Here is a 27,657-nt window from a genome sequence, read left to right on the forward strand (position 1 = left end):
AATGACATCTCTTGGAATATATAAACACTCCCTCGGAGTATAGAGGCTATGTGCTTGGTGTGGAGATTTAGCTGCTTGTCTACTCGTAACTTGATGCAAGTCATGTGTTAAGTGCTTGTATGCTCAGCTGAAAAGTCAGTTGCCTTTTTTCAAGGTGAGTCATATAATACATTGTTTAAAATCAGAGGGTTTTCCTCAGAAATACTTTTAAAATAATTTTGGGGAAAAATCTTGAAAATATTTATTTGCAATTAACAAAAAAAAAGTGGAGGATTTTGTAAAGCTGTTTCCAAGGAACAGTGAAGTTTTACATTTCCTAATAAAATGCTTCATTATTGTTAGCAGTGGTATTTTATGTTCAGTACTGCTGGCTTTCCCAATTTATTCTGTCTTTTGCTATTTAATATTCTTGAACCTACAGTTCTGAAGTCATGTGAGTTTATAAGAAATGCATCCTCTTAAAGTTGTATTTGTAGCATTTACTATTGCAGATGAAAAGGTCAAAACTATAATTTCAACACAGGTCAAATTAGTTTTGGGTTTGGTGATTTTCATGCTTTTAAAAGCAGAAAAATTGTCTTTCCTGCAAGTTTATCTGTCAGTAATTTCAGGATTTTTAATCTCACCATTTGACCTTGGAGAAACTGGAATTATGTTTAAATAAACACCATGGGTTTGGGTTGAAACTCTTAATAAGTATTTTCAAACTCCATTTTAATTTTTGCTAAACACACTTTTGTTCTCCATACAGTTTGTCTCTTTTGGGGTAATAAGTCTGATTCTCTGCAAGATTGAAGGAATGCCACGTCAAGCAACATTTTAAAATTACTGTTAAAGATGGAGAAATCATTAAGAAAATAAAGATGATGCTGTTTTATTTTTATTAAGTCTTGATTTAAACTTACATTACAGAAGTATAAGTTATATAGGGAATAAAATGTTTAATACATTTTGCACTTTTTCTCCTATTCAGTTTATAAATTTTCTTTTCAGAGATTTGCATGGACCATTCCCATTGTCAATATTCTCTTAAGTACATTTAAAACAATATTAAAAGTACATACCAAACACTTTAGAATAGGGTGAATATTCATATTAATCTTGTAGTCAAATCTAATTTTAAATGATACCGTAGTCTCATAGATAATATCTAATTTTAGTATGGAACTTTCTGTTCTGCTCAAGGTAAATAATGTCCACTTGTATTCCCAGACACAACTGCATTCTTATTGGAAATTTCTACTTTCATCTTCATATTCTACATTGAGTTGTAATAAATGAGAATAGCTTGACTTCCATGTGAAATTGAGTGTTATGTTGTGAGTCCTCTTCACTGCAGTTGTGTAATTGATAACTTGAATTGCATAAATTGAGATATGTCTAGACTGCTATTTCATTGTGTTTGATGGGAGAAGGGTGAATATATTACAGTTTACAAAAGCTTGGAATAGACACAAGTTATTAGCAGCCAGTTGTTTTCTAGCTGCTTATTGCTAGTGCTCATGAGAGATACCTAGTCTGACTAAGACAAAATTAATCCATTGGAACAGGTTGTAGAAACCTAGATGGAAATGTATTTTGACGAAGGTGTACTTCTGTTGAATTTGAAAAGCTTCAGTTTTTAAGCCAAAAAAAGTATGTGTATATATATATATATATATATTTGAAAGACCTCTTTAAACATTATGGAAGTGATAATTTTAATTATAAATTTTCAAATGTGTATTTCCACATTTAAAAAAAAAAATTCTGTTAGAATAGATAACATTGGGGAAAAAGATCAACTTGAAATACTTAATTTTCAGAATTTGATTATATTGAGAACTTCTGCTTCTCCTTAGATTTCTTACAATGTGTAACAGCAATCAGATTTTTAAATCCCCACATCACCTAACCAATGAGAACTCAAAGGTTTTTCAGGTCTAATATATTTCTAACTTGAGTTTGCTTTGAAGTTTGCCATTAGCTGCATTACACATTCATCCACTACATCAAAGAATCTTTAATAAATTGATGTTCTATTGCTGTTTTGCATAAAGACACATGGCAACAGCTGGTAGAGAGATAAGCAACTAAGTGAACCTGCAGTTACATTAAGGTGTACCTCCACGTGGATGGGCTGGTTGACTTTTATAGGAGGGGTATTTTTCAGAGCTTGCAAGTAATATTTTGACCACGCTGCTTGCAAGTATCTAAGCAGAAATTATTAAAATACCAAGTGAGCTTAAATATACAGAAATAGTCCTTGTTAATGGCAAGGGAGCCATAAACTGCTGTCAGTGCAAGAGCAGGCAAAAAGTGGGTTTCCAGTGCAGACAAAGTAGTCTGGGCTCAGGTTTAGACATGATTTAGCTTTGGTGGGACATTGGAGGACACATCATCAGTCTGCTGACCAAGGCAATTGGGATTAGTGAAACCAGGTGATGGTAAGAATGTAGGTCTAAAAGGAAAATCCAGTTATGCTTTTGCATGAAGTTGATGAAACAAAGTTTTATCCCTTCAATATTGGACTGTGGAGTGACAGATTTGGAAAGACAGACTTCTCCTATGTGCCTTTCATTACAGGCTGCCATTCCTAACAGGGTGCTGATGGACCTTGAGGGCTTCCTTATTGCCTTAATGCAGAAACACCCTGGGTAGTTCATACTGGTGGTGTGAACTCATGGGTTTTCCTGAAGCTGAATCTGTGGGCATTGCAGGATTCGATAAAAGCAGAGGGCTACAGCCTCTTTCTTTGGCATAGAGAGATTTTAGAGAGGGCGCTTGTGTCAGGAAAAGTGTCAGCAAATAATAATGTCAATGCCTAATGCAACAGAGCCCCCCCCAAAAGCCTAATAAAAGTCTAATAAAAGAACTTATCAGTCTTTTAGGGAGAATTGGACTGGAAAAAAAAGATAATGTTATGGAACAAGTGGCTAACTTGCCAAAATCGCTTACAACTTTATTATTTTTTCTTTTTGGCACTGGCTGCCACCGGTTGTTTTTGAAATGTTATCTTTCTACCTGCTTCACCTCATGCCCTTTGCACTTTGATCTTTGGAATGTGATTTTTGTTCACTCTCTCCTTACATTAGCAGCTTCTCTCAGGAAGACCAGTGAGTCTATTGGGACCAAGAAGTGAGAAAAACACCATCAAGTCTTACAGCAAGATATTTGTTCATTGTCTGCCTGTAACCTGACAAAGGAGAGGAATGGGCTGTAACAGAAACTGTGGGCTCCTCACTGGGGCTATCTTCGGTGCTGTGTTGGCTATCTTTGGAGGCGTTCTGATACCAGTTGGAGATAACCTCATAGGCAAAGCAATAAAAAAGGTACATATTTTCCTTTTTTTCACTTTTTTTTTTCAGCCTGGATGGTTTTTGGATATTGAAAGGTCATTATTTTTAAAACTTTTGTTCTGCTTCTGCTTTTTTCTCTATTTTCTATATTAAACCCAGTTTTTGCAACATGTGCAATCTAAACTTCCCTGAGAAAAGATGCTGCAGCAATGTTTTTTCAATATATTCATTATATTGCCATGTTTACTTGCTTGTTCTATTTCATGCTTCACATGAGACGTCAAAATATTGTTTTCAAGAAGTGTTTTCAGTAATGTAGTTTTGAATTATGCATTTTTGTATTTATTTTAATTATGATTGTTTGTAGTTTCTTTATTTTTCTTTCATGATGATCCACTTCTTTATTTTTCTGCATTTTTGTCTTATTTTGGTACTTATTCCATACAATTATATTTACATACTTCGCAAACTTCTGATGCAGAATCTAATCCTACACTTAAATACATTCAACTCACATTCTGTGATGAGATGATCCAAGTCAATGTGCTACACAAAACTGCAGGATCTGATCATATAAATCTCCTTGATTCAAGGAATGTGAAGAATAGATGATGTAGAGTGTTGTAGCCTCTTTTTTTTTCCTGTTTTTTCAGATCATAGAATTATAGAATCATAGAATAGTTAGGGTTGGAAAGGACCTTAAGATCATCTAGTTCCAACCCCCCTGCCATGGGCAGGGACACCTCACACTAAACCATCTCACCCAAGGCTTCGTCCAACCTGGCCTTGAACACCGCCAGGGATGGAGCATTCACAGCTTCCCTGGGCAACCTATTCCAGTGCCTCACCACCCTCACAGGGAAGAATTTCTTCCTTCTATCCAATCTAAACTTCCCCTGTTTAAGTTTTAACCCATTACTCCTTGTCCTATCACTACAGTCCCTAATGAAGGGTCCCTCCCCAGCATCCCTCCTCAGCTACTGGAAGGCTACTCTAAGGTCTCCATGCAGCCTTCTCTTCCCCAGGCTGAACAGCCCCAACAGTCTGTCTTCATATGGGAGTTGCTCCAGTCCCCTGATCATCCTCATGGCCCTCCTCTGGACTTGTTCCAACAGTTCCATGTCTTTTTTATGTTGAGGACACCAGAACTACACACAGTACTCCAAGTGAGGTCTCACAAGAGGAGACGAGAGGGGCAGGATTACCTTCTTTGATGATTTTATATCTTTAAAATCTAGTTTTGTCTTTAAAATAAAATGAAAACTTAATTTGTTAACTCTCTGGTGGGAAGGGTGTAAAACTGATGGTCTATGTCATGTAATAGTATTGAATGAAGACCACGGAAGCCCAGCTGTGTCCACCATGGAGACATAGAGTCATGGAGTCTCTGTGGGGTCACTGCAGCCAACATGGGGTCTCCTACAGATTAAAATATAGAAACTTTAAGGTCTTTGGCTGAAGGTTCTCCTAATGAGGAGTCTGCTGTGACACTGAAGACAGACTGTGGAGACCTTGGACATCCTTATTCTAAGAGCCTTCTGGAATACTGCCACTAACAGCTTTGGAAGTCAGTTGAGGAGGTAGATACAAGAATTGTCAGGAGATGTTAAACTGTCAAGGCCCTGCCTAGATTCTGGTACTACTTTTTAAAAAAACTTAAAAAAACCCTAAAGGGCTCTATATAACATTTAAAATTTGCAGCAAATCCAATGAAAACCTACTTTTTCATGAAATTTTCAAATTTATAGAGAACAATAAAGTATTTCTCACTAGAGTGTCTCACCCACCTTGCAACACTTTACAGAGTCATGCTCTGTAAATTTTTTCAATTGATTGATGTATTGAGGAAATAAGTTTTTTAGAAGCGCAGAATTTAAAAATGTGCATCTCCTTACATTAAATATTCGCTTTGAATTTATCCAGTGTTGCCTTATGCCAGTAAATATTTCCAAAGCAAATTACATATATTAGTGATGTTATGGGTTCATCTGTTTGCTTATAATAATGAACCAGTTATACAGCATAGTTTGCAAGTGTCTACATACTAAATTATACCTGTATGATTTCTTAGTGGTAAAATATTATATGGAGCAATATTTTCTTCAACCTCTTTATAATTTTCTACATTGTGATGGTGCTTCAGATTCTTGTGCCTATTTCAAGGCAGCTTGTTTGATGTATATAAAAAGGAAAATTTGAACCAATATTTGTATGAAACATGGAAGAGTAAATTTGTAGAGGCTTTATTTATTTAAGTGAACAGATGTTTTTTTTCCTAAGGACAAGTCTAGGTTATTTTCTTCCTGTTTAGCATGCTGACTATTTAGTGAGACCACGAGACTCTTTAGACAATTCCTTTTCAGAAAATATACGCCAAGGTACAGCAGTTGAAATATGTGATCAGCTCAGCAGATGCTCAAGAGGGATTTTGATCTAACTAATTCTCATTTCTTTGTGTTGATGAAACAGCTAGTAATAAAAACAAATATTTGTTATTCAAGTTATGATAAATGTAGAGCTGACTGCAAAAGAAACAGGTCAGCTGAGCAGAGCATACTGAAAATATGTTTTTCTGAAATTTTTACCTTTGAAAATGTTATTTTCTAAACAAATTTTTGTTAGAAATAGATCAGTTCCAATGACTATTTTGTTTGGAATTTCTTAAGAACAGAGGTTCTAGGACAGGAAAAAAATAATGAACAAGATGTTATCTTAGAGATGGCCTGTAAGCATTTTTATTTCTATTTGGATTTATACGAGGCAAAGCCTGAACTTAGCTCCTCACCCACTGAGTGAAAACAAATATCAAAATGCGGTATTTTTAATAAAAAGGAGTAATTGTTTCAGGTATCACCACTGTAAGCAAAATTATGCTTTGAAATCTGCACAGTCCAAAGCTTGCAAAAAGACTCATATTTGTTCCTCTGTCTATCCTACTTCGGTGCAAATCCCAGTTCTTTGCACAAGTTAGCAGCAATGCAGTAAGACCTAATCTATATTTGTAGGGGAAATGAATGTTGTTGTAAAAGCTTATTGCTGGATTAGAGAAAGAAATGTTGATTTTTTTTCTCTTGAATAGTTTTAAGACACTTCATATTATAATTAGTCAAATTGTCATAAACTAACTTGTTATCAAGATTTCTTCAAATTGCATTACAATCAATTTATTCACCATCCGAACTTCTTAGCATCTGCCAATAAATAGGGATAACTGTAATTCAAAAAATCAATGCAATCAATAGTTCTTACCATTCTTGTTCTGCTAGCTGTGGGAAGCCTGAGCATGTTTCCCTTAAGAGCACATCTTTGCAGCTTATCAGACTCTACCACAGTCATTTCTTCTTTACTGCAGTCATTAGGTTGAATAAACACTGAAGGACATGTTTTCTGGGAAGGTTGTATACTGTTGTTGCAGCAAAGAGAAAGCAACTGCAAGTTCATAGACAATCTCAGGTCCCTTCACAAATTTGATAGAGACTCTCAGGGTATAGGCTGTTATTTCCTAGAAGGCAGGTACTGTTCACTACCCACAAACAGTCCATGGGTGGACAATTCAAAGTCCATGTAGCATGGAACATGTCATTTCCTCATGTGTTCTAGTTTAACAGACGTGTGCTTCAACACAAAAAGCGTTGCTATGTTTTCTAACCTCAGATCTGTTTTTTAAATAAGCTGTTTCCAGGCCGGCCTCCAGTATGGGGCAGGGTTTTAAAGAAAGTCAATGTTATATGTATTTTCTGAACATTTTAGTGTCTCTTTAAAGAAATGGTCACTTGAAGACCACGCTCAAAACGACACCACTGCCACCAGCATCTTGGCAGAGATCCACTTAATGAGATTAGTGCTAAGATATTTCAGCACTGTTACTATTTAGGGAAAGGAGGCTTCCCCCTTAAGAGGTGTCTCTGATTTCAGTACCAAAGGGCTTAGTTTCCTAGACTGAATTTACCCAGAGTGTAGAGGTGCCTTTCCATGAAGGTTTATGGGGGGTTGAAAACTGTCCTAGGCACAGTCAGGAGTGAAACACGAAATTTTCCATGTTCTTAGCAAAAAAAGATTATTTTGAGGCTATGAGAATGTTCCTCTTTAGCCAACTCCACACATTTCGGTTGTATGTTATAATGTCTGTTATCATTATTATTAGACATCATCATTTTTAAAAATTAAAAAATCAAAAAGAAAGGGGAATTAAAAAAAATTCAAGAAATCTTGCATCTGATATTGTGGAAAGGAAAAATTTTGAGATGGTTCAATTACTGTTTTTTTGCTTTTCCCTCCCTTAAAAAAATACCATTTATTTAGGAAAATTTCCTATCATTTCAGTTATGATAAAACTTTTTTTTTTTTTCAGCTCATCCAGGTTGTTTTGAGTTTTGGTTGTTTTTTGTTTTGTTTTGTTTTGTTTTGTTTTGTTTTGTTTTTTCCCCAGCTGGTTTATTTGCCAAAAAATCTTTATCTCCATTTCTCTAGTAGCTTTTACTTTCTACTGAGCCCCTGAGCTCAGGAGATTAACAGAAGCCACAAAATGGTACTTAATGTGCTGAATTCCTGATGAATTGATGGCACAGAATGGCGTACGATTTGTCACATTACCTCAGTGCTGAACTCTTCCTGTAGAGTTCTCAGGGTTAGTCTCTTTTGTTTTTAGAAATAAGGCTGTCAGTTTTAGCAATCATTATGTTTATGCATCTGTCTGTCTATATATGTTATCTATAATTGTCCAGATTATATCTCCTCAGCTACTGGAGGCATAGAAAACACTTCTAATTTAAAATAGTGCTTATGACATTCCCATGCAGCTTCTTTATCAAAATTAATGAAGCTAAAATAACTGCTGGCTCTCAGCAGAACATAAGTGATCTATGTGATCACATGTATTCCAGCATTACCAATGATAAACTAGATTGGCTTCCATAATTTTTTATTGTAAAGGACTGAAAAAGGACTAAAAGTTTTGGTCCAACAAAGCCTGAATAGAAAGGCTAACACTAAGCTTATAATCATTACTTAAAAAGTAATAAATGGCTATTCACACTTTCAGCTACAAAATTTTATTTGCTTTCCTGGAACTTAATTTATCCATTTTTAGGGAGTTGTATCAGTTCTTTCCTACAGCTTACATACACAGCCCAACACATACAACACAGGAATAAACTAGTAACAATTTTATTACCTCCTAAGGTACTCATGGCATTTCCCAATTCCCAGAAAATGGCATCTTTTTTTTTCCATGTGGGCAGATCTTTTGTTGAGATAGCAACTTTGTCCTGCATTTTGTATTTCTTCATCAGCAATCATGCTGGCTGAATTCAGCACAAAGCAGCAAAATACAGCAAGCTTCAATTGCTGACTGCTTGGCATTTCTTGAATTTATGTATTGCCAGCTGAACCAGCATAAATGGGGGAAAAAATGTGTCAGAAACCAAAGGGGTTAAAGTTCCTATTGATTTCACTTTGTTGCGCAGTTAGATCATGAAATGGACTTGGCTGTGTAGCAATTAGATACTGTATAGCTAGAGTTGCCAACAATAGTTAACTATTGCATAAGGTATTAGAGCTGACGACTAGCTGAGAAGTGTTTTGTATTATCAATTGCAGATTAGTAGTTTTCCGAATTGCCCCACCTTTCATAGTATTGCAAAGCATGGCAGTGTCACTAGGGGAGTATACAAGTGACCAGCCACAGACAGGGTAATGTTTAGGGCTGACCTCACTGGTGATCAAACAGCCAAAACCCAAGGGCTTGCTGGTGTGGTGGATATTAGTTTTATCAAATGAAGACATGGATAATGACAGAGCTCTACATTTTCTTCTGCTTTAACCCACGGTTTGCACTCTTGAACCATATAACAGAGAAACATACACACCTCCTTTGTGGGAGAAATGTTACTAACGGTAATGGCTGGATGCCACTGAAAACAATGGTCTTGCTCTATTGTCCTGCTGCTTCCTTTATTTTAACTCATGTTCTCATCTGATCTTTCCCCCTACACAGACCACTGAGCCAAGTTGCTCACTGGTAGAAAGGTAACCCCCCAAAAAAACAAAGAAAGAAGAAAAAAAAACAACAAACCAGAGGCAAATAATAAAATAATCTTTCCCCAGTAAAGCAGGCAGAAACAGCTTCCTGGGGAATGAGAGCTGGCACAAGGGAATGGGGAGGCACATGAATCAGCAACTGGAGGCTGTGGGAGCCAGCTTGCCCCTTTGACTGCAGCACTATCAGTTTGTATCAGCTGGACCATTGAAGCATCCCCCTGCATTGTCCATGGTGGCATTAGCACATAGTAAATGGTGAGCTGTAAAGCCACACAGTAACTCTTTATGACCTGCTTGTCCCATGTACTCAGGTCCCAGGGATCTCTTCATACAGTGCCCAAAGTAATTTTTCTCTGTTGGCATTTCCTAAGGGTATAATATGGACATAGTAGTTATTCTTGAATGAAAAATAAAGGAGGGCCACAACACCTCTTTAATTTAGATTGATAAAGAAGTACGCGTTATAGTGAAGTGCAGCAAGGGGCAGTACAGAAAGTATATAAAAAGGCTTGTCACATAGCCTGTAGTCTCAGCTTAGATGGAAAGATGTCCTGTTTGTACTAAAGTGTCAGCATAAAGTGATGCACACTTTTGGTTTTCCTTGCAATAGCAGAAAGAAGATTACAGCAAAGATCCACCCTTTGAAAAAAAAATAATTTACATGTGAGGAAGCATGCTCCTTATATCCTTCCAAGTCAACATAAAGTTGTAGGATGTCATTATTGTAGAATAAACATTTTTCAAAGTGCTCAGAATGCCTAGAGCTGGAGGCAGGTTGGGGAGTATTTCTGTGTCTATACAGGATGGAAAGACAGGTCTTATGGCTCAGGCACCCCGAGCAAACTCTGCAGTGGAAGAGAAGTTAACATATAATTCTGTGCTATTATAATCCTTAGCAAAGGATTATGAGGGTAAGGAGGAATGAAAGGAGGGGGAAACTTCTTTTAAGAAGAAAGTAACACTACTCTAAAATCTGTTGCTACAAGGTTGACACTTCTCTATTCACCTCTGTGCCTGTGTGTTGTTGACCTCTAGAGAGTTTAGTTTGTCCTTTTGAACGTGTTGCTGCCAGGAATCCTTAACCATTTCCCTAATTCAGTTACACAGAGGCAGGATGTCAAATCCTGGTGCCTCTCCCCATCCCATGACCCTGCTGAGTACGGATCACAGGCGGACTCTGAGCAGACCGAGTTCAGCCTTTCTTTTTAGCACTCTGCTTCTCTCAGATCCTTAGAGAAGTTCTCTGTGGAAACTGAAAAGGTGATTTCAGAGTCATGTAAACTATTCTCTCTTCATCAAGGAGATGGTCTGCCCTGTGCTGGATCACATCTGTGATAGTCTTTGACCTCTGAAGGTTTGCAAAACAAGGCTGAAGAGAACTTCAGCTGTCTGCTCTGAGCACAAGACCTCAAGTTGATAACGTGTTTCTGCTGCAAGATTTCCTTCCCCTCTCATACAATTGTGCATTAATTATAGGAGTTATTCAGACAGCAAGCCCAGTTCTTTACACCATGAGCAAGGCATTTGCAACTGCACCATACAAACAGCTTTCCACAGACAAAGCCCTGACTACGTGATGAGCTCTCCAAAACATGGTATTTGTTTCCAACTGCAGTGGTTCTTAATTGGTAAGATCCTGTATTTTTGATGGTGCCTGCTAAGCAAACTCTAGAGGCAGCCTTAGAAAGAATATCTAGCAACTTGCAATATAAAATGTCGTTTCTTGTTCTCTGGAGGGATTCCAGCCTTTTAATTCATGGGACTTTATGAGCTGTGCAAATTAACTAATCAATATTGCACCGCTCTAATAAAAGATTATTTCGTGTTAGAGCCAGGCAGCCTAGATTTTTCTTCTTACTGAAAAAATTCTGAATTTTTACAATTAAGGAGAAACACAGAATCCCAGGGTTTTGGGAAAATCATATAGAAAGAAGCCTGAGGTACACCAGGGAGAGCAGGCATTCCCCTGACAATACAGGAAACATCTCTATAAACTCTCCTTCTCAACAGTCCTAAGGACTGAATAGACATTTAACATATAGCTGAGTGCCACAGACATAAATCTGCTGGCTATTCTAGAGTGGTTCTTGATACCCTGTCTATGTCCTGAGCCATATTTTGCCCTCATTCCCTAGAACTGTGAAACTTTTCTAACAAATCTTTATCAAAAATAGAAAGATTTCTTAGACAGTCCCAGTGTTAGTAACAAAAGATTTCTGACAAAAAACAATCCTGCAAAAACACTATTTGCTTTCTCTGGGCGCAAAATTACTTATTAACTGAGTAATGCTTAGAGATAACTCTCCTTTCTTCCCTTGGACTATTTCCAAATGTATGAGAAGTAGTTTATGGATTCTAAAAACTGCTCGGTATCATTCAGTCATTCTATTTTTATATTCTATTTAATAATTTTCTCATTGCAAATCATCAGTGGATTTCTCAAGTATTTAGGAACTTGGGCAATGCCCAACCACAGCAGTAGGAGAGTGTTTCTATAGGCTAGAGTAGCAATCATATCAACTTTGTGGTTACTTATTTTAGGGGGCCTTGGTTTTGCTCTCACTCAGCAGGAATGTCAGGCTACCTTCAAATGTTGGGCAGAAACGTGTGCTGCATGCCTCACATCAATGATAGCTTTTCTTCCTGTTTGCTTGTGAATCTTCTATGATTATCTGGAAAGTAAATTCAGCTTGTTAATCACTTTTTGTGGTTAATTTTATCTTTTGTTTTTGTTCTTTTAGGAAGCTGTCATTGCCAATGGTACCATTGCTTTTCAAAATTGGCTTGTGCCAGGAAGTTCAGTTTACAGGCAATTTTGGATTTTCCATGTACTAAATCCTTCAGAGGTATTAGAGACCGGAGCACGTCCAAAACTTGAACAAAGAGGACCTTACACATACAGGTAAGCAAAGGCCCCTGAATGTGTGACATGTCATATGACATGTTTTACTCAAGTCAGAAAAAGTTCTGCTGAGTTACAATTTACTTTTGAAATTCCAGCATCGTATTTTAGTCAGACTTGACAAAAATCTGTAAACTGCAACTCCACACAGCAATCACAAACGCTTTCTGTACAAAGCCTTGCACTGTGACAGCGAAAATACAAATTAGTGATTAGGTGTAAAGTTGTTTGCTCTTGTGAAAAACTATTACTCCTTATCAAGATGTTGGCATAACAACACGATGTTGTGTTTGTTGTTTTTCAGTTTTTGCCAAATTTTTACATAGGAGAATATATATTAGATGCCCTAAACCCAAGAGGTTATCTTGTCACCCATATATCACTCATATTTATTTTACATAATGTGTTTTGCTTATTTGCTCCTTTATGACTTATTTTTAAACTATAGCTTTTACTTTTTTATTTTTTCCTCTGAAAATTATTCCTTTTTTCTGAATGTACTAGCTGGGGCCTAGAGGCAGCAGTCCATCCCCATTCAGGGAAACTTTTAATAAACTCCTTTAATTTTGAATGTGATATGGGCATAGGAGTAGTTGATGCTTCCTGAGTCATTAATCCCAATATCTAGCTGTCACCAGGACCCTTGCTATGAGATTGCTTTCCTAAAACAAAAGGGTACCTCTTCCCTGAGATCTTTGGGGGTGTATGTTACATTTGCAAGACGGTTATGCATTGAAGCATCTACAGATGAGTTACTTTGCTGACTAAAAGATTATTTCTCATTGGAAGTAGAGAACTCTTGGTTCAGAAAGTACCTGGGAAGACATTGGAAATGGGTACACAGGAACTGGGAAACTAACCAGTTAAGAAATACTTATGAAGGTTAATTCCCAACAAACAGGAATGTTTTACTCTGGTGGTGGTGATAGTGCCTTTAGTATCAGGGACAAATCTCTGCCAGAAACTTAGAGAAGACTGTGTAAGAAATGATAGCTATAGTTCTTCTCACCATTGCAGTATTTCTTACCTGGGATATTGGGTCTACCTGAATCGCTGTAACAGTCTCTCTCTCAATATTCCCTTCAATATGTGGCTTTGAAAATCCAACTGTCTTGTGATTCTGCTGGAAAATCTTGGTTTAGATCTTTTATTTCCAGTTAGAAGGAACATCAGTTGGGAAAAAGAAAAAAGATCTCCCAATATTCAGGTAGATGCTCTACATATTAGGCTATTAATCAAAATGACATGCACACAAACCAATCTTGAGAAGCCAGGATCCAGCTGCTTTTGGGGTAAGGTGATGCACTGGCTACATCTGCACCATGGTGAAACAATTCTCTGAACTTTTTGGTCCATGCTGGAAGATCTGATGAAGTACCCTTAAGATCCCATGGCATAGACCAAGTCCTGTGATGCCTCCTGGATGCTGCCCCCACAGAAGGGTCAGCAGGAGGATGGGGGTTTGTAGAGCTGAGCTAAAGCTAGAATTGCAGTAGAGTTTTGTACCTTAGAGATCTGCTGACAGGGCTTGATTGAGAGGCTTATGAGAATCTCAGTGGAGCTGAAAGGCTGCTTATAAATCTCCACATGCATATGAAATGTTATCAATGTGACTCCAATTATGGATTTAACCTGTAACCTGCTTCATTGCAACACAAGCCTATCAGATCAGTCCTTAAAAGTGCTTATCAGCTATTCTGAGTCACTCCCTTCTAATTACATTCAACCATGAGAAAGCTTAGAAAAAAAAACAGGGCAAAACACAATTAATTTAAAACAAAATATAAAAAGATACAAGGTCCATTTATTGAAATGAAAATAAAAAGGAAATATTTGTTTTCATTTTAGTATCAAGAAAAAAATGGTCCATTAGGCACTAAGGAAATATTTCCAAAACAATATTTTTTACAGAAAATTGGATTTTTGCACATATTCATATGAAAAGTTTAGAATTCTTTCAATAGTTATAAAGTATTTAACATTCGTCAACAAAAATGTTCATTAACATATCAAAAATCTTCAGTCAGGCAGGGCTGTATTGTCTCAAAAATCAAATATTAAAACCATTCTGTTTTAATTTTGTCTTTCAAGGGTGAGATATTTACCCAAAGAAAATATCACAGAAAACTCTGATGGCACAATATCCTACATGCTGCCCAACATTGCTCGTTTTGAACCTGATATGTCTGTTGGGACAGAAAATGATACCATCACCTGCCTCAACCTTGCTGTTGTTGTAAGTAAAGAAACAAAACCATAATGTCCACATTCAGATGTTAATAGACTGGAAGAAATGGAGAAGTTAGCATTAGCAACACTGAAACTGCCACTGGATAGGTTTCCTCTCTATGACTCAGGTGACATGAATGTCAGCTACACTGAAGATATACTGCATATACTTAAAGGATTCCTTATATTCCCAGGGTAATCTCATCAGTAAATGAAAATGAACTTGTTAATAGAAGTGTTTGGGTGGAATATAACAAAAAATATCCTTCTAGCAAATTTTAGTGTGGGAACAAATCTAGAGTTTGTGAGTGGATTATCTCTCTGAGGTACAGCATGAACAGTACAAGGCAGATTTCCCATATTCTTTCCGTAATATCCTCAGTCCTGCTTTGCAGGGGAGGCTGTAATACCACACTCTGTGTATTGCATGGCCTCACCAGTGCAGCTGCTTGCCTCCCATGGTGCCCCTCAGCACCACTGCAATGGCATCCCCTGAGCCCTACTTAGTCCTTCAAAGAAAGACACAGGAGTACCCACCTAGAGCAGTGCTAGCGTCTTTTAAGTCCAGATGTTTCTGTGTCATCACAGGCTGAGACTGTTTTACCCTTGACTACTGCTTGCAGTTTTCATGTTCATAATCAGCCCTGGTTGTGCTGCCTGATTGTCTTGCACTAACTCTGGGGGTGTCTGATTGCTCAGGATTACTGTGAGAGGGTGCCTGATAGGGGGAGAGTAAAGAGGTGCTTGGTGTAAACCAAAATAGATTTACACCAACAATCACAGAATCATATAAAATTCCATGTTGGAAGAGACCTTAAAAGATCATTTGACCCAACCTGTTCTGAGAAAGGGAGTCTATATTGAATTTTCTAGCACCCTGTCCAATTGCACCTCAAAAACCTCTAGTGATGGGGACTCTATGACATTGCAGTGATTTACTGTCCTCACTGTTAAAAAAATATATTTCTTCTATCAAGATGAAATTTTTCCTTGTGCAACTCATACCCATTGCCCCTTGTCTTCTTCATGTCACTCCTGTGTAAGAAAGAGCTTCCATCCTCTTCGTAGATGCCCTTTAAGTACTGGAATATTGTGATGAGGTCCCCTTGAGCTTTCTTTTCTCTAGGGAGAAAAAAAAACTAATAAATAAAGGTGAATGACCTTATTCTGACTGGATATATTCTGGCTCTGTCCTAATTTAGGCCAGCACTTATCTTTTGAAAAACTTTTCTTGTTTCCTATGCTCAGATTCCTTCATGCCACAGAATTAACTAATACTGCTCAGCTCCCACACTTTGAACCACGTAGCTCTTTATGGCTCTAGGCGTAAACTCGTGCATTGAAGAATCTCTGTCAAGGGAGACAGCATCAGAGGATCCAAGCTCCATTTTGGTGTTCAGAAACAAACTGGTGTAAGCCTAAATTCCCACAGAGGGTCTGTCTATCTCATTTGAAAGCACTGACTTTAATCAAGTAGAGCTCACCTTTTATATCATAAATTTGTCCTTAAAAGGATTTTAGAGGGATGTTTTTCATACTTTTTTAACCTTTAGGGGATTGAGCCCACATCTCTATCTCATAGTCTTGTAATATCCATGCTTTCTGCCTACTTGTTTCAATTTCAGACAACACTGAAAGATTCATGGGGATGAAAAGGGTAGGAATTGAGAACAAAGGAGACTGTTACACTCACAGCACTACGTACAAAAAGGTGGCCCACTAATTGGCCTATGCTGAGAGAATTTACTCTAAAAGAACCAGTAAAAGACCAGTTTACACAGATCTACTTATCAAAACTGTTTTGATACAGGCCAACATAGATCATTTGTTTGCTTTCCAAACACTGCTCAGTGTGTTTAGGGGCTTGACTTTGTGTTTATACGTCTGGGAATGTTCATTACAATTACTGCTGGCAAACTTACAATATTCTCCGTTGAATTAGGAAAAGTTATCTATTATTTAGAATTAAAGCTGTTCAGAAGATACTTGTTTGTTACAAATGTGTGTTCTTTCTAAGCAAAGAAATAATGGAGATGAAGCACTTGGTCAGTTGCATGTAGGGTACAGCTGCACTGCCATTAGCTTAACAGCAAACTTAAACAACTTATCTAAGCCAATAACTAACAAGTCTTGTATCCTTTGCTTACATGTTTATAGCATGAGTGAATCTAAAGTATGTGACATATGGAGATGGCATAGAAAAGAGAACTGTGCATGCAGAATTGTATGCTAAACATTAATTTTTATTGCTGTTGTAGGCTGCACCTGCCTTGTATACAAACACTTTTATACAACTACTATTAAACACTTGGATTAAAGCTTCGAAGTCATCCATGCTTCAGAACAGAACAGTGAAAGAAATACTGTGGGGGTACAAAGATCCCTTCTTAAACAAGGTCCCCTTCCCCTTGGACCCAGTTCTGGGAGTCTTCTACCCGGTAAGTGAAACCAATGAGGAGGCAAAACCTTCAGTTACCATTCTGTGAATGATAACTGCTGTGAGGAACTAAAACCTGACAATGTTACAATCTGGTTCAGTACTTCTAACTGTTGTTCCTACTTCTTGTGTCTGTTACAGTATAATGGGACGTTTGATGGACTTTACAAAGTGAATACCGGGCAAAACGATATTAAACAAACAGCAATAATTGAAAGCTATAAAAACAAAAGGTACCATAGCTTTGTATAATTAAAATGCATACTTATTTTCAAGATGTGGCTCTTAAGGCTTGATTGGCTGAGAACTATAGATAAATGGAAAATCTTCAGCAATTCAAAGGAAGCTGGATCAAGCCCTGGACTTAGCAAAAACACCTTTCCCTTTTAGCTCTTAATTCCATTAAGAGCTTGAATTTATATCAGTTATTGGTTCTTTGGTACAAATAGCTACTTCTGGTTTTCATACTTAAGTAGCTAGATCCCTTTCATCTAGTTCTAGTGCATCATCAAGTGGATCTGAAAAAATGAATGAACGTATCTGTTTTCTGACTTTTTTAATGAACCAGGCTTATACAGGAGCAGCTTTATTTAGCAATATAATTTAGCAGCACTATTTAGCAATTAAACAGGTAATGAAATTGATTACACAATATGATATACTACATGCAGCGTGATTTTTTTTTCATCTTAAAGGAATCTTTCATACTGGGAAGGTCACTGCGATTTGGTTAATGGCACAGGTGAGTATTAAAGCTTTTTAAAACTTCAATACATTTCTTGATATTGCAAGGGAATAATGCTACAATAAACACAACATAATAAATACAATATTTAAGTTAATAACCCTGGGTTTTGACAGATCTGTATTCTGTATACAAAATGTCTATATAATGAATGTATACATACCACTACTATTATATGTGGATATGTGTGTACCTATTAGTAATCTGACTTTCCAAAAGTCTATGAATCTGGAGGGATTAGCTCCTTTTTAAACTCTGGGATTAAATTTATGAGAGGCAGTATTTTCTTAGGTTTAGAACTCTGTTTTTCTTATGGAGCCTGAAGCCTTTTTGCCCAGGGTCAGTTTTCTGTTGTTCTTCCACATTTGATGGAATAAACATACTCAGCTGTCTAGACAAAGTGCTCCAGCGCAGTGAAAATATGAAGCTTTTCCTTGTTATCAAAGGTTACCTTGTTATCACAGTTTACAAGAGCATTAAATGTAACTGCTCAGGAGAGACGATGTGTTTAGAGAAGCAGGCTTGTAAGTTTGCAAAGTCTTGTAAGTAAGAATGACAATTCCTTTTTGTAAGGTTTCACACCAAAGCACGACATGCATAGTATAAACAAATGTCTAGATAAAAATATTAAGCAGTATTCTTGTATAGGGATTGGAATGATTCTGTATTTGCCAACCTTTCAAATAGAAATAGAGTGTGTATGTCTAGGATGACCTTGGATCTTCTTTAACAAAAAAAATGTTTCTGTCAACAGTGGGCAAGTGGCAGTTTGTAATTCAGCTGTCTCGCTCTTGCCAACTAGATTCAAAGATATCACAGATGTTTTCAATCCCTGGGTTATGGCTGCTGACTAAGAAACTAAACAGAAATTGTAGCAAGAACTAACAAATGTGTTGGTTAAAGGCTTGTTACAACACCTTGTTTGCGAAAACGGCAGACACTTCTTACTTAATCCTGGATGCTTGCAATGCAGAAATAGGCATCTGAACTGGTTGTGTTCTTTTTATAGTGAGTGGAGAGAAAGACACCACTAAAGTGCTAGTAGTCTCACCTATTTTGCATGTCTACCATGGGGTGAGATGGACTGTACCCTAGAAGTGCTCCCTTCTCTCCCTTAGCTATAGAGAGGTTCTCAGCTTACAAAGAAGAGGTCCACTTGAGCAAACTTTGTTGAAAAAGGTTTAGCATTTAGCTTTAGCTTTAGCACAGTTGTTTTTTGTATCCTGTTTTTAATGGACTTGATCATATAGTTTCAAATCAGTGGGAGAAAAAAAAAACCAACCCGCCATAATTCACTTTCAAAAGCAATACAATCTTATCTGTGGAGTGCCTCTCACTGAGCAATAACTTACATAAATATTTTCCCCAGAAGTGACTCATTTTGTTTATGTTTTTCACAGCTTTATAGAAAGTGACAGCTGAGTATTGAGCCAGAAACTAAATTGTGTTTTCTAAGTGGAACTGATTTCACGTTCTTATTTTACTTTATTCACAGATGGGGCATCATTCCCACCCTTTGTTAAGAAGGATCAGGTACTGCGCTTCTTCTCCTCTGATATTTGCAGGTAGGCTGGTCCCTTCCTGGTGTGTGTACATACCTGTGTGTCCCATCTGAATGCTTTTTCATTTCAGAGGGTGGCTGCAGTGGCTGTGCTTGGGCCTAGGTCACCAAGGCAGTTCAATAGAAGCATTTCACCTAAACACAAGTAAATTCATGAGCTACGCCCATGATTCAGAACCTGATTCTACCACCTTATGTCACATAGTAAAGTATTTATGGTGTATATCAGCCAGTTACAGATGTATAATTTAAGGCTATCTGACACTGCTGTGAGCTGCTACAGTTCTGTGAAAGACATTGAGACAGCGTTCAAAGCCGTGAACTTCTTTTAAAATCAGAACCCATTAACCTGCCTTGTTTGGTCTGAGAAGGCAATAGGTACAGCTTGGGTTTGTTCGGCCTGTCTTTGGCATTTCCGCAGATCACTATGAAGAGCAGGATTTACTGTCATACATTAGATACTCAAAATTGTTTTCTCACAGGATATTTTTACATATTTTATTTTTGAGTATTTACAAACAAACAAACCTGCTTACTACATCCCATACTGATGGCTTTTCAGCCTGCTTTTTCTGCTGTGGATATCCAGTGTCCCTGAGTTCTCCAGTGGGATTGCTGAAAGCTATGTTATAAGATTTAAAGTGCATCACAGTGTATTTACTTTGGGAGTTTCAACCCCCTTATTTGTTTTGCTGCCTGGAAACAGCTTCTTCCCTTTAACAGGGTTTAAAGTGGGTCATTTGCTGTGCAGGCTGGTTTTGAAGATCAGTGTTTTTACATGATGTTCAAGTTCTTTTTCTTTTTTATGAAGTAATTTTATCCCCAAACTGGAAAACATTTCACAAGTCATGGAAAAGGGAATTCTATGCAGAGGAGAAATGACAAAATTCTTTGGATCGGTTGCATGCAGTTTAAGAGATCCCTCTTGCTATTGAATCTCACAATTAGTGAACAATGAGGAAGGACAGTAACGGTCACTCAAAGGTTACACTGAATAGGGTCATGTAAAAGGGTTCTGTCCATGTTGCAAATGCCAGAACCCTTCTATTTTTTTTCTTTGCTGCAATAAGAAACGTTGCTGCCCTGGTTACTTTACCGTGTAACAACCACGTGTCCCTATCAGTTGATAATGTATGAGCAAAAAGAAGCTTAAGTGGTATTCTGATTCACATGTAATGGACGCAGAATATTGCCTGCCTCATAAAGCTCAGATTAGTATTATCTATTAGGTCAGCAAAACTCTATACCAGAGCTGATTTATATTGCTAAGTATCTCTACTGTAGTCCAAAACTTTCAAAACTTTCATAATAACAGTGGGTGTAGAAGCATGTAGGGAAAAGAGCTCATAGTTAATACGATAGTTTTGTTTATATTGTTTATTAGCAGCGTTAGTATTTGTGTCTGGTTTTTTTGTGTACTGTTGTGCTCACTTCTAAGCTTGTACATCCTTTTTTAAAGTTGTGGAATACTCTCCATTACAGAGGAACACCCCTGCAAACTGCTGAATAGTGTGCAGTGAGCCTGGACATTGGCTCTCTGGAGTAATTCTTTTAAGAAGGTGACAGAGGATCCTTAAGGAGTGTTGTCATGCACTCACACTAGTAACCCAAATGACTGAAGCCAGTTTCTCCTTTTCTATATTTAGATCGATCTATGGAGTTTTCCAGGGTGAGCAGAATGTGAAGGGAATCTCACTGTACCGTTTTGCAGTTCCTCGCGAAGCATTTGCATCGCCTGCTGAAGTCAGCGATAATTATTGCTTCTGTACAGATCAAATCATATCAAAGAACTGCACAATAGCTGGAGTCCTAGACATCAGCGCCTGCAAAGCAGGTATAGTAGTGATACAGTACTGCCAAACAAGCCATTTAACCGGGGAGAAAGCAGGTGTCCTGTAGCGGATATGCTACTTTAAGATACAGGACATTTGTGTTTGTGAATACTTCTACAGATTGCTGTGAGACCTGCCACATTTCACAAAATGAGGACTATAATATTTCTGTATTTTTCATAATGCTCTGCAAAATCATGATGCTACAGCTCATATACAGAGATTGCAGTAATGCATCTATAGAAAGGAAAGCCGGCTACACTATAAAAGCCAGGATAGTCACAGTCCTTGTTTTTGTGATAATTCACACACATGGGGTGTGAGAGTGTGTGTACACAACTCGCATGCAGATGTGCATTGCATACACACATGCAGAGACTGAGAGACACTACTGGCTTAGTTTAGCATCAGTGCAATGTAATGAATATACAGAGAGTTTGCATTTGGTGCAGAGTGGACAGCAGGAGTTCCCTTCAAGCTTGCTTTCTGCTAAATCAAGATCATGAGGGTGAGGGAAAACAGTGAAACTCAGGTCCTCACCTCCATGTGAAACTGGGAGCAATACCTATCCCACAGACAAGCAGATTTGTAACTACAGTTTATTTCACTGTGCAAATTTCCCTCATGGCAGTAGAATAACAGAAATGCTTAAACTTCTTTTGGGGGGTGGGACTATTAAAATTTTAATCAGGATTATCTGTCTATGTAAAACACTGTGTTTTTAACTTGAGAAGATGAACACTGAAACAAGGCTTAATGATTCAAGTGAGTTTGTTTTGTTTTTAAATAGGAAGACCAGTATTTATCTCTCTCCCGCATTTTCTTCATGCAAGTGAGTCTATATTGCATGATGTTGAAGGCCTGAACCCAGATGAGCAGGAGCATGAGACATTTCTAGATGTAGAGCCTGTAAGTCCAAATATTGTAACTGTAATTGTAATTGTAACTGAGTGAACTTGCAATGTTTAAATTTAATTGCAAAAGAACAGGCCTTTTACCAGAGGGATGAGCAGAAGATACAAGATTTTCATGCTTGATTCTGCAAGATCTCTTTAGTGCTACGTTTTAGCAGGGGAAATTTAGAGCAGAACTGTGCCTCATTCTGACCTTTAAAGTCTGGAAAATAAGTTTTGATTTTTTTCTTACCGAAAATTTAGGATTAAAGAGCCTCCTCAAACTTTGAAGTATGCTATATGTTTTCTATGACCTGCAAGGGCTTTAGAGAAAAGTATTTCCTAAGAAAGTTCTTCTGTTCCCTCTATACTCACTTTTTTATTTTCTACAGCTACCCATATTTGTATAATTATATCTCAATTGAAATGACATAAATATAAACCAGTTTATTTCCAAGCAAATTGCTAGAAGTCTAAACAGACTAGCCTAGAAGAGATCTAATATCATCTTTGTGCCTTGGATTGTCCAAGAGATCTTCCAAACTGCATGAATTTATGATTCAGCTCTGATTTTGATTTCATCCAATTTTACAGCTACTTCTGTTCCAGTGATCCAAAATCTTAAGTTTAAATGTATTTAGCAAAGTTTTCTGAACTATCTATCTGGTGAATTCTATGTTTCCAAGATTTTATTTTGCTGTCTTTGAATCTGTACAACAAGAGAAAATTCAGGATTTTCACTCAACTATTTTAGTCATATAGTTTAACAGTTAAGCTGTGTAACTTCAGTGAAGACATCTAAAATTAAATCTTTGTTTCACCTTATTTGTAATAGAGAAATCAACCAGAATTTCCTAAATCTGATATGAAATTTTCAAGAATTACACCCTGTTTTACCTCTGTGGAGGATAAAGGAGAAAAGAAGGAGATGAAGGAAAAATCTTACATTTGTTTTGATATGTGCTTTCTGATATGTAATGATCTCATTTGTATTTTTTTTTGGCTCTGTGCAAGTTAAACATTCTTCTTTTTGAAAAGGGAAATTTAGCTGATTTCTGGTGGGAAAAAAAGCCCCACCCTAAACCAGTTCATGACTGATTTAGTATTTTTAATCTATTTCTTGCCTTCAGTTTCAATTGCAAATTACAAAAGTAACTGTGGTAAAGCCACAAAATCTGAACTTCTAAGAGAAATGCAAGACCCTCAGAAACATGAAAATTTCATAAAATTAAATCCTTCAAAGCACAAGGATAAAATGACAGCAAAGTTCTTTTAGGCGCAGTCCGTGTTCTAGGCTTCAGCATCCAATTCAAAAATTAAAATTAATGTGGTTGGGTTTTTTCTTTTCTGATTTTAGATCACCGGTTTCACACTACAATTTGCAAAACGATTGCAAGTAAACCTCCTTGTGAAACCTGCAGCAAAAATCGAGTAAGTACTAATTCATTATTTTACTCTAAAGTGGTTTTGTGAGAGAGGCAATTGGTCTAGGAAAGTATCGGTAGAAATGGCTGGGGAAAGAAGGAATAAAAATACTTTCCCAAACTGTTTTTGTCTTTCTTGCAAATATTTTAGTCCTGACTTTTCAGAGAACATGAATTTCAGCGAAACAGCAAGGTTTCTTGAGCAAGCGACTGCCCAAGCATTTTAACACACATCTGATTTTCCCCACAGAAACTTACAAGGCAAAATGTTCTTAAAAACAACATTCTTACAAAACCCAAATGGGAGTCATGAGGATAGAAGGCAAAATGCATCCTCTGAAATAAATCCAGTGAGAGAATTTGTGTGCTCTGTCACTATATGGATTTTATCACAAGGGTTGATGGGTCTCTTGCTGTTTCTTTTCCCTTCACTGGCCCAAATGTACATGCACAGATGTGCTTTTCATTATCCTGCACCTCTGGCAGGTGAACGTGACACAGGTGTTAAGACCCTCCCACCAACACCTAGCTGTGTCCAGACTTTCTTCTTTGTGACTACCCACATATGGAAGACTAAACAGAAAGAGATGGTTGCCTGATATATATAAATCGGATGTAATTAATTGTAAGCTAATTTATTTCTTTTTCAGTCCAAGACTATACTAAAAAGGTACATCTGGAATTTAGAAACGTAGTTAGAGGAGAACAAAAATGTTTAAGTAGAGGCTGGGCTTATGCACCAAACTAAAGGTAACATGCTGTACTTATTTTCTCATTTCAGAGCTTTATCAAAAGTTCAAAAACCTTATATTTTTCCTCTTCTTTGGCTAAATGAGGTTAGTATATTCACTGTCCGTTAATTTTCACTGTTTAAAAAAAACCAGACAAATGAAGCAAAAAAATGAGCTAGCTTTTCCAGTCTTGGTGTCCTGAAATTTACCTCACTCTGTGATTTGCACACACCAAGAATATATTCAGCAAGTGAGGGCTTGCATACTCATCTTTCACTGACATTTTTCTTGCACTGTTTCAGTCTGCTGTTATTGGGGATGAGAAAGCAGAAATGTTCAGAACTAAAGTCACCGGTCGTGTCCAGATGCTGAATATGCTGCAGATGGTGTTAATGATTGCAGGTGCTGTGCTGTTCGTCGCATTCATGGGGTCCTACTTCATATGCAGATCAAAGAAATTAAAATAAGTAAGTAAGTGCTAACAGCTCAGTCCTCAGTAGTAGGTTTTTCTCAGGGTTTCAAGAAGCTCAGAATCATTACCTATTTATCTGTTTTTACTTTTTAAGTACTAGTAAATTCAGCAGTCGTTCATCCAGAATTTCAAATTCTCTTCCTAGGTTTAATCTTTCAGGACGCAATTAATGCACTGAGGAAAGGGTATTGAGAACTATATCAGGAGACCAACATCTTTTTTTATTCCAAAGTAAAACATGCTCTTTGTGATTTATGAAAATTGACTGTTCAGCAGTGCCCTCTAGTTCTTCTCTGGGACACAGGCCACACAGCTGCAGATTCCTGTGCTCTTCCATGACATACCCCTGTTTGAGATTCAGAGAACCCAGTATAAATGACACTTTTTATTGAGTGTTGGATAGGGTTTCTCAATTCTTTCTGTCAGTTGTGCATCACCATCATGTTAGTTTAAACATCTCCCAAATGCATAGTCCACTAAGACTGAATGTACTCCCCTTATGGGTAGAATATCTAAGTTGTTGATTAATGCACTGATTGATTAATGGAAAAAACAAATTTTGGAAGTAATTGAAAAAGAAGTTCCAAGACATTAATGTTATGGTGAAAAGTATGCTTTTTAAGATGAAGATTTACCTCATCACATGCTGAATTCTGATTTTATTTCACTACAGGTAACAAAAGACTTCAGAAATAGTCAGAGTTTAATTGAAATTTCAGCCAAGCAGCATGTTAAAATTCAAAGACAAAAGGTATGATTCAAGGCACAGCCAGTCCTACATGCTGCGGAATTCAACATGCTTTTCCATTTTGAGAAGACCAACTCACCAGCGCAAATGAGCTGAAGTTACCAAAGGTCCACACTTCTGATATCACTAAAGAGGTCACCATGGAAACTATGCTTTCAAATAACTTTGATTATTTGAACCTTGTTACACATTTTAAATGACATTCAAGTAGACTGAAGTTGAGGCGCATTTGGATTTTAGTCCACCTTTTGCCATTTATGCAATTTGCTACTTTTTATCTTCTGGGATTGCAAGACAAATGAAAGCTGTTTGCTGATCTTCTGAGCACAGGCTGGGAATGACAACACCCTTGAGCTCATGCTGTGCTCTAGATGCTCTCATTACAATATTTCTTTCTGTTCCTTCAAGGAGTGGAAGCTGCTGCAATAGAACTGCTCTCTGTCCTCTATTCAGGGACGCAAATTGCGTTGAATGTGAAGTTTATTATGTAAAGTTACTAACTGTAATACATGAAGTTAATAAAAGACTTACTAAAATATGTGGTTTATACATTTTATATGGACATGGCTCATAGGCACACCACAGTCATTCATTTGTTGATGGAGCTCATAGACACTTGGCTCCACAGCTGTCTAGTAATCTGAATCACTCCCTAACTCCCAACCTGCTCCACTGTTTTTTCTGTTGCCTCCTCTGTGCTCTTCTTTCTGGCTTTTGCTTGAACACCCACCTCTGCTCTACTCTAACCCACTTTGCCCAAGGCCTCCCTCAGGGAATGATCTGATGTACCGCCTTTAAGGTCAAGACAAAATATTCCAGAATGCTCCAGACACAGGAAGGACTGAGATAATGATTTGGATCAAACATCAAAGGGTTCCATTTCCGTGCTGTAGGAGAACATTAATGAAAACAGGTAGCCCCACTTCTTTCTGATAAACCATCTGCCACAAGATAATTTGTGCAACCGTTTGTTTAATGAGGTGCATCAACCTGTAGACAGGTGGTAAACACTGCCACCCACATAAATAGTTTACTTTTTCATTTAATCTGAATGCCACATCTTAGAAATGGGAGTCAATAGGGCAGATACTTAGTGTTGTGGGGTCCCTTCACGTGAACTCAGAATGAGTGCCTAAGTTCAGCACTTTCTAAGGTTTCTTTTTGGATCTTTTGTGCCCTTAAACAGGAGCCGCACAGAAAAAGGAAAATCAAACATGGCCAGCCTCTCACAGCCTGGAAATAATGCAACAATGAACTTTAAACCAAAAGTTTTGTTGTGCTAGTAAAGGACAGTATCTTTGGCCAAGCATCTTTAGGAAGGTGTTTTTGCCCTTTAGAAATGAAGAGGAAAACCCAACAGAATAAAATGCTGTTGTTTTAATCTGATATTCTTTGTAGACAAAGTTGTGTAGCAATCAATAGAGCTGGTGAGTCACAGAAATCCCAGGAGATTATTCTTGAAGGCAATCTCTATGTGGTACATGCCTACACTCTCTTTTCCAGCTGTGAGCTGGAAATGCAAACTGGGCAGGAGATGTGAAGATGTCATGACACTCAAGGGAAGCTCAGCTCTCCTTAGAAAGCCCATGCATTTTCTTGCTCATGGTGCTTGCTAGTCAATGAAAAATGAGACTTTTCTCTCATCTCTACATTATTGCTGGTATCACATGTGATGCTTTGTTCCCATAATAGTCTGGGGAGAGTTTGACACAACTAAAAGCATCCCTACAGTCCTATGGACTGATCAAAAAACTATGAGGATAGCTAAAGACAGGGTCACCTTCTCCCCGAAAATAAGCACAATTCTGCTGTGGTTCAAGATCTGAAACTAAGATTTTATAATAGAACTAGTCTTTTCTGCCAGAATCTAACAGTGAGATGCTTCCATGAAAGGAACAGCAATGCTCCTGTTGCTATTGATACACTAGCATTTCAACTTCATTTTCTTTGGCTTCAAGTCCATTGTTGGCAAGTTATTTTGCTCTACTTGTATTGTCTAGTGCTATGTGATGCTCCAACAGCAGTGCTCAAGGAAATCAGGCCATGATTTTAAATGTCTTAAGGCTCAAATTTGCATGCGTACAAAGTTTGTTCATATGTATAATCTCATTGATCTCAGTGCAGGTTTAGACTTTTAAACTATGGTCAGCACCTAGACTACACTTGAATTATAATTATTTTGTCCAAAGCATCGGCTACAGTTATTGTTAATTCATGTTGTTAAGGTTAATGTTAAGTATTTACATTTGTTCAAACAGTGCAGGATAAACATTTATTAGAAATGTTAATAAACTCAATACAAATAAAGTTCAAACTCTTCTTTCTGAGATCCTTTATGTCTAATTGTAAATAAAACTTTCTGTGTT

The 27,657-nt window shown here is 37.4% G+C and overlaps 1 protein-coding gene across 2 annotated transcripts; it reads left to right on the top strand.

Annotated features, from left to right (window-relative positions):
• CD36 (CD36 molecule) lies at nucleotides 1-27,657 on the top strand. Of its 2 annotated transcripts, none has more exons than XM_057422531.1 (14): nucleotides 1-154; nucleotides 3,075-3,311; nucleotides 12,059-12,219; nucleotides 14,311-14,455; nucleotides 16,707-16,886; nucleotides 17,027-17,118; nucleotides 17,581-17,627; nucleotides 19,126-19,195; nucleotides 20,838-21,025; nucleotides 21,814-21,932; nucleotides 23,274-23,347; nucleotides 24,122-24,176; nucleotides 24,374-24,538; nucleotides 25,217-27,657. In XM_057422531.1, the coding sequence occupies exons 2-13, from the start codon at nucleotides 3,192-3,194 to the stop codon at nucleotides 24,536-24,538; spliced, it is 1,416 nt and encodes a 471-aa protein (XP_057278514.1). In that variant the 5' UTR covers nucleotides 1-154; nucleotides 3,075-3,191; the 3' UTR covers nucleotides 25,217-27,657. The 2 variants fall into 2 exon arrangements, with proteins under 2 accessions (XP_057278514.1, XP_057278515.1); XM_057422532.1 differs by having other exon boundaries at nucleotides 7-154; nucleotides 3,078-3,311.

Source organism: Pezoporus wallicus, unplaced genomic scaffold (genome assembly GCF_028554395.1).
Source record: "Pezoporus wallicus isolate ANWC-B61680 ecotype Strahan unplaced genomic scaffold, APGP_CSIRO_Pwel_v1 contig_3058, whole genome shotgun sequence".
In the NCBI taxonomy this organism is placed as follows: domain Eukaryota; kingdom Metazoa; phylum Chordata; class Aves; order Psittaciformes; family Psittacidae; genus Pezoporus; species Pezoporus wallicus.

What these genes read in the sequence shown, in the direction of transcription:
- CD36 (XM_057422531.1), top strand. Translation starts at nt 3,192, where the DNA reads ATGGGCTGTAACAGAAACTGTGGGCTCCTCACTGGGGCTATCTTCGGT. An exon ending in CATCAGCGCCTGCAAAGCAG is followed by an intron (nt 21,026 to 21,813) that starts GTATAGTAGTGA and finishes GTTTTTAAATAG; the next exon opens with GAAGACCAGTATTTATCTCT. An exon ending in CTCTTCTTTGGCTAAATGAG is followed by an intron (nt 24,177 to 24,373) that starts GTTAGTATATTC and finishes GCACTGTTTCAG; the next exon opens with TCTGCTGTTATTGGGGATGA.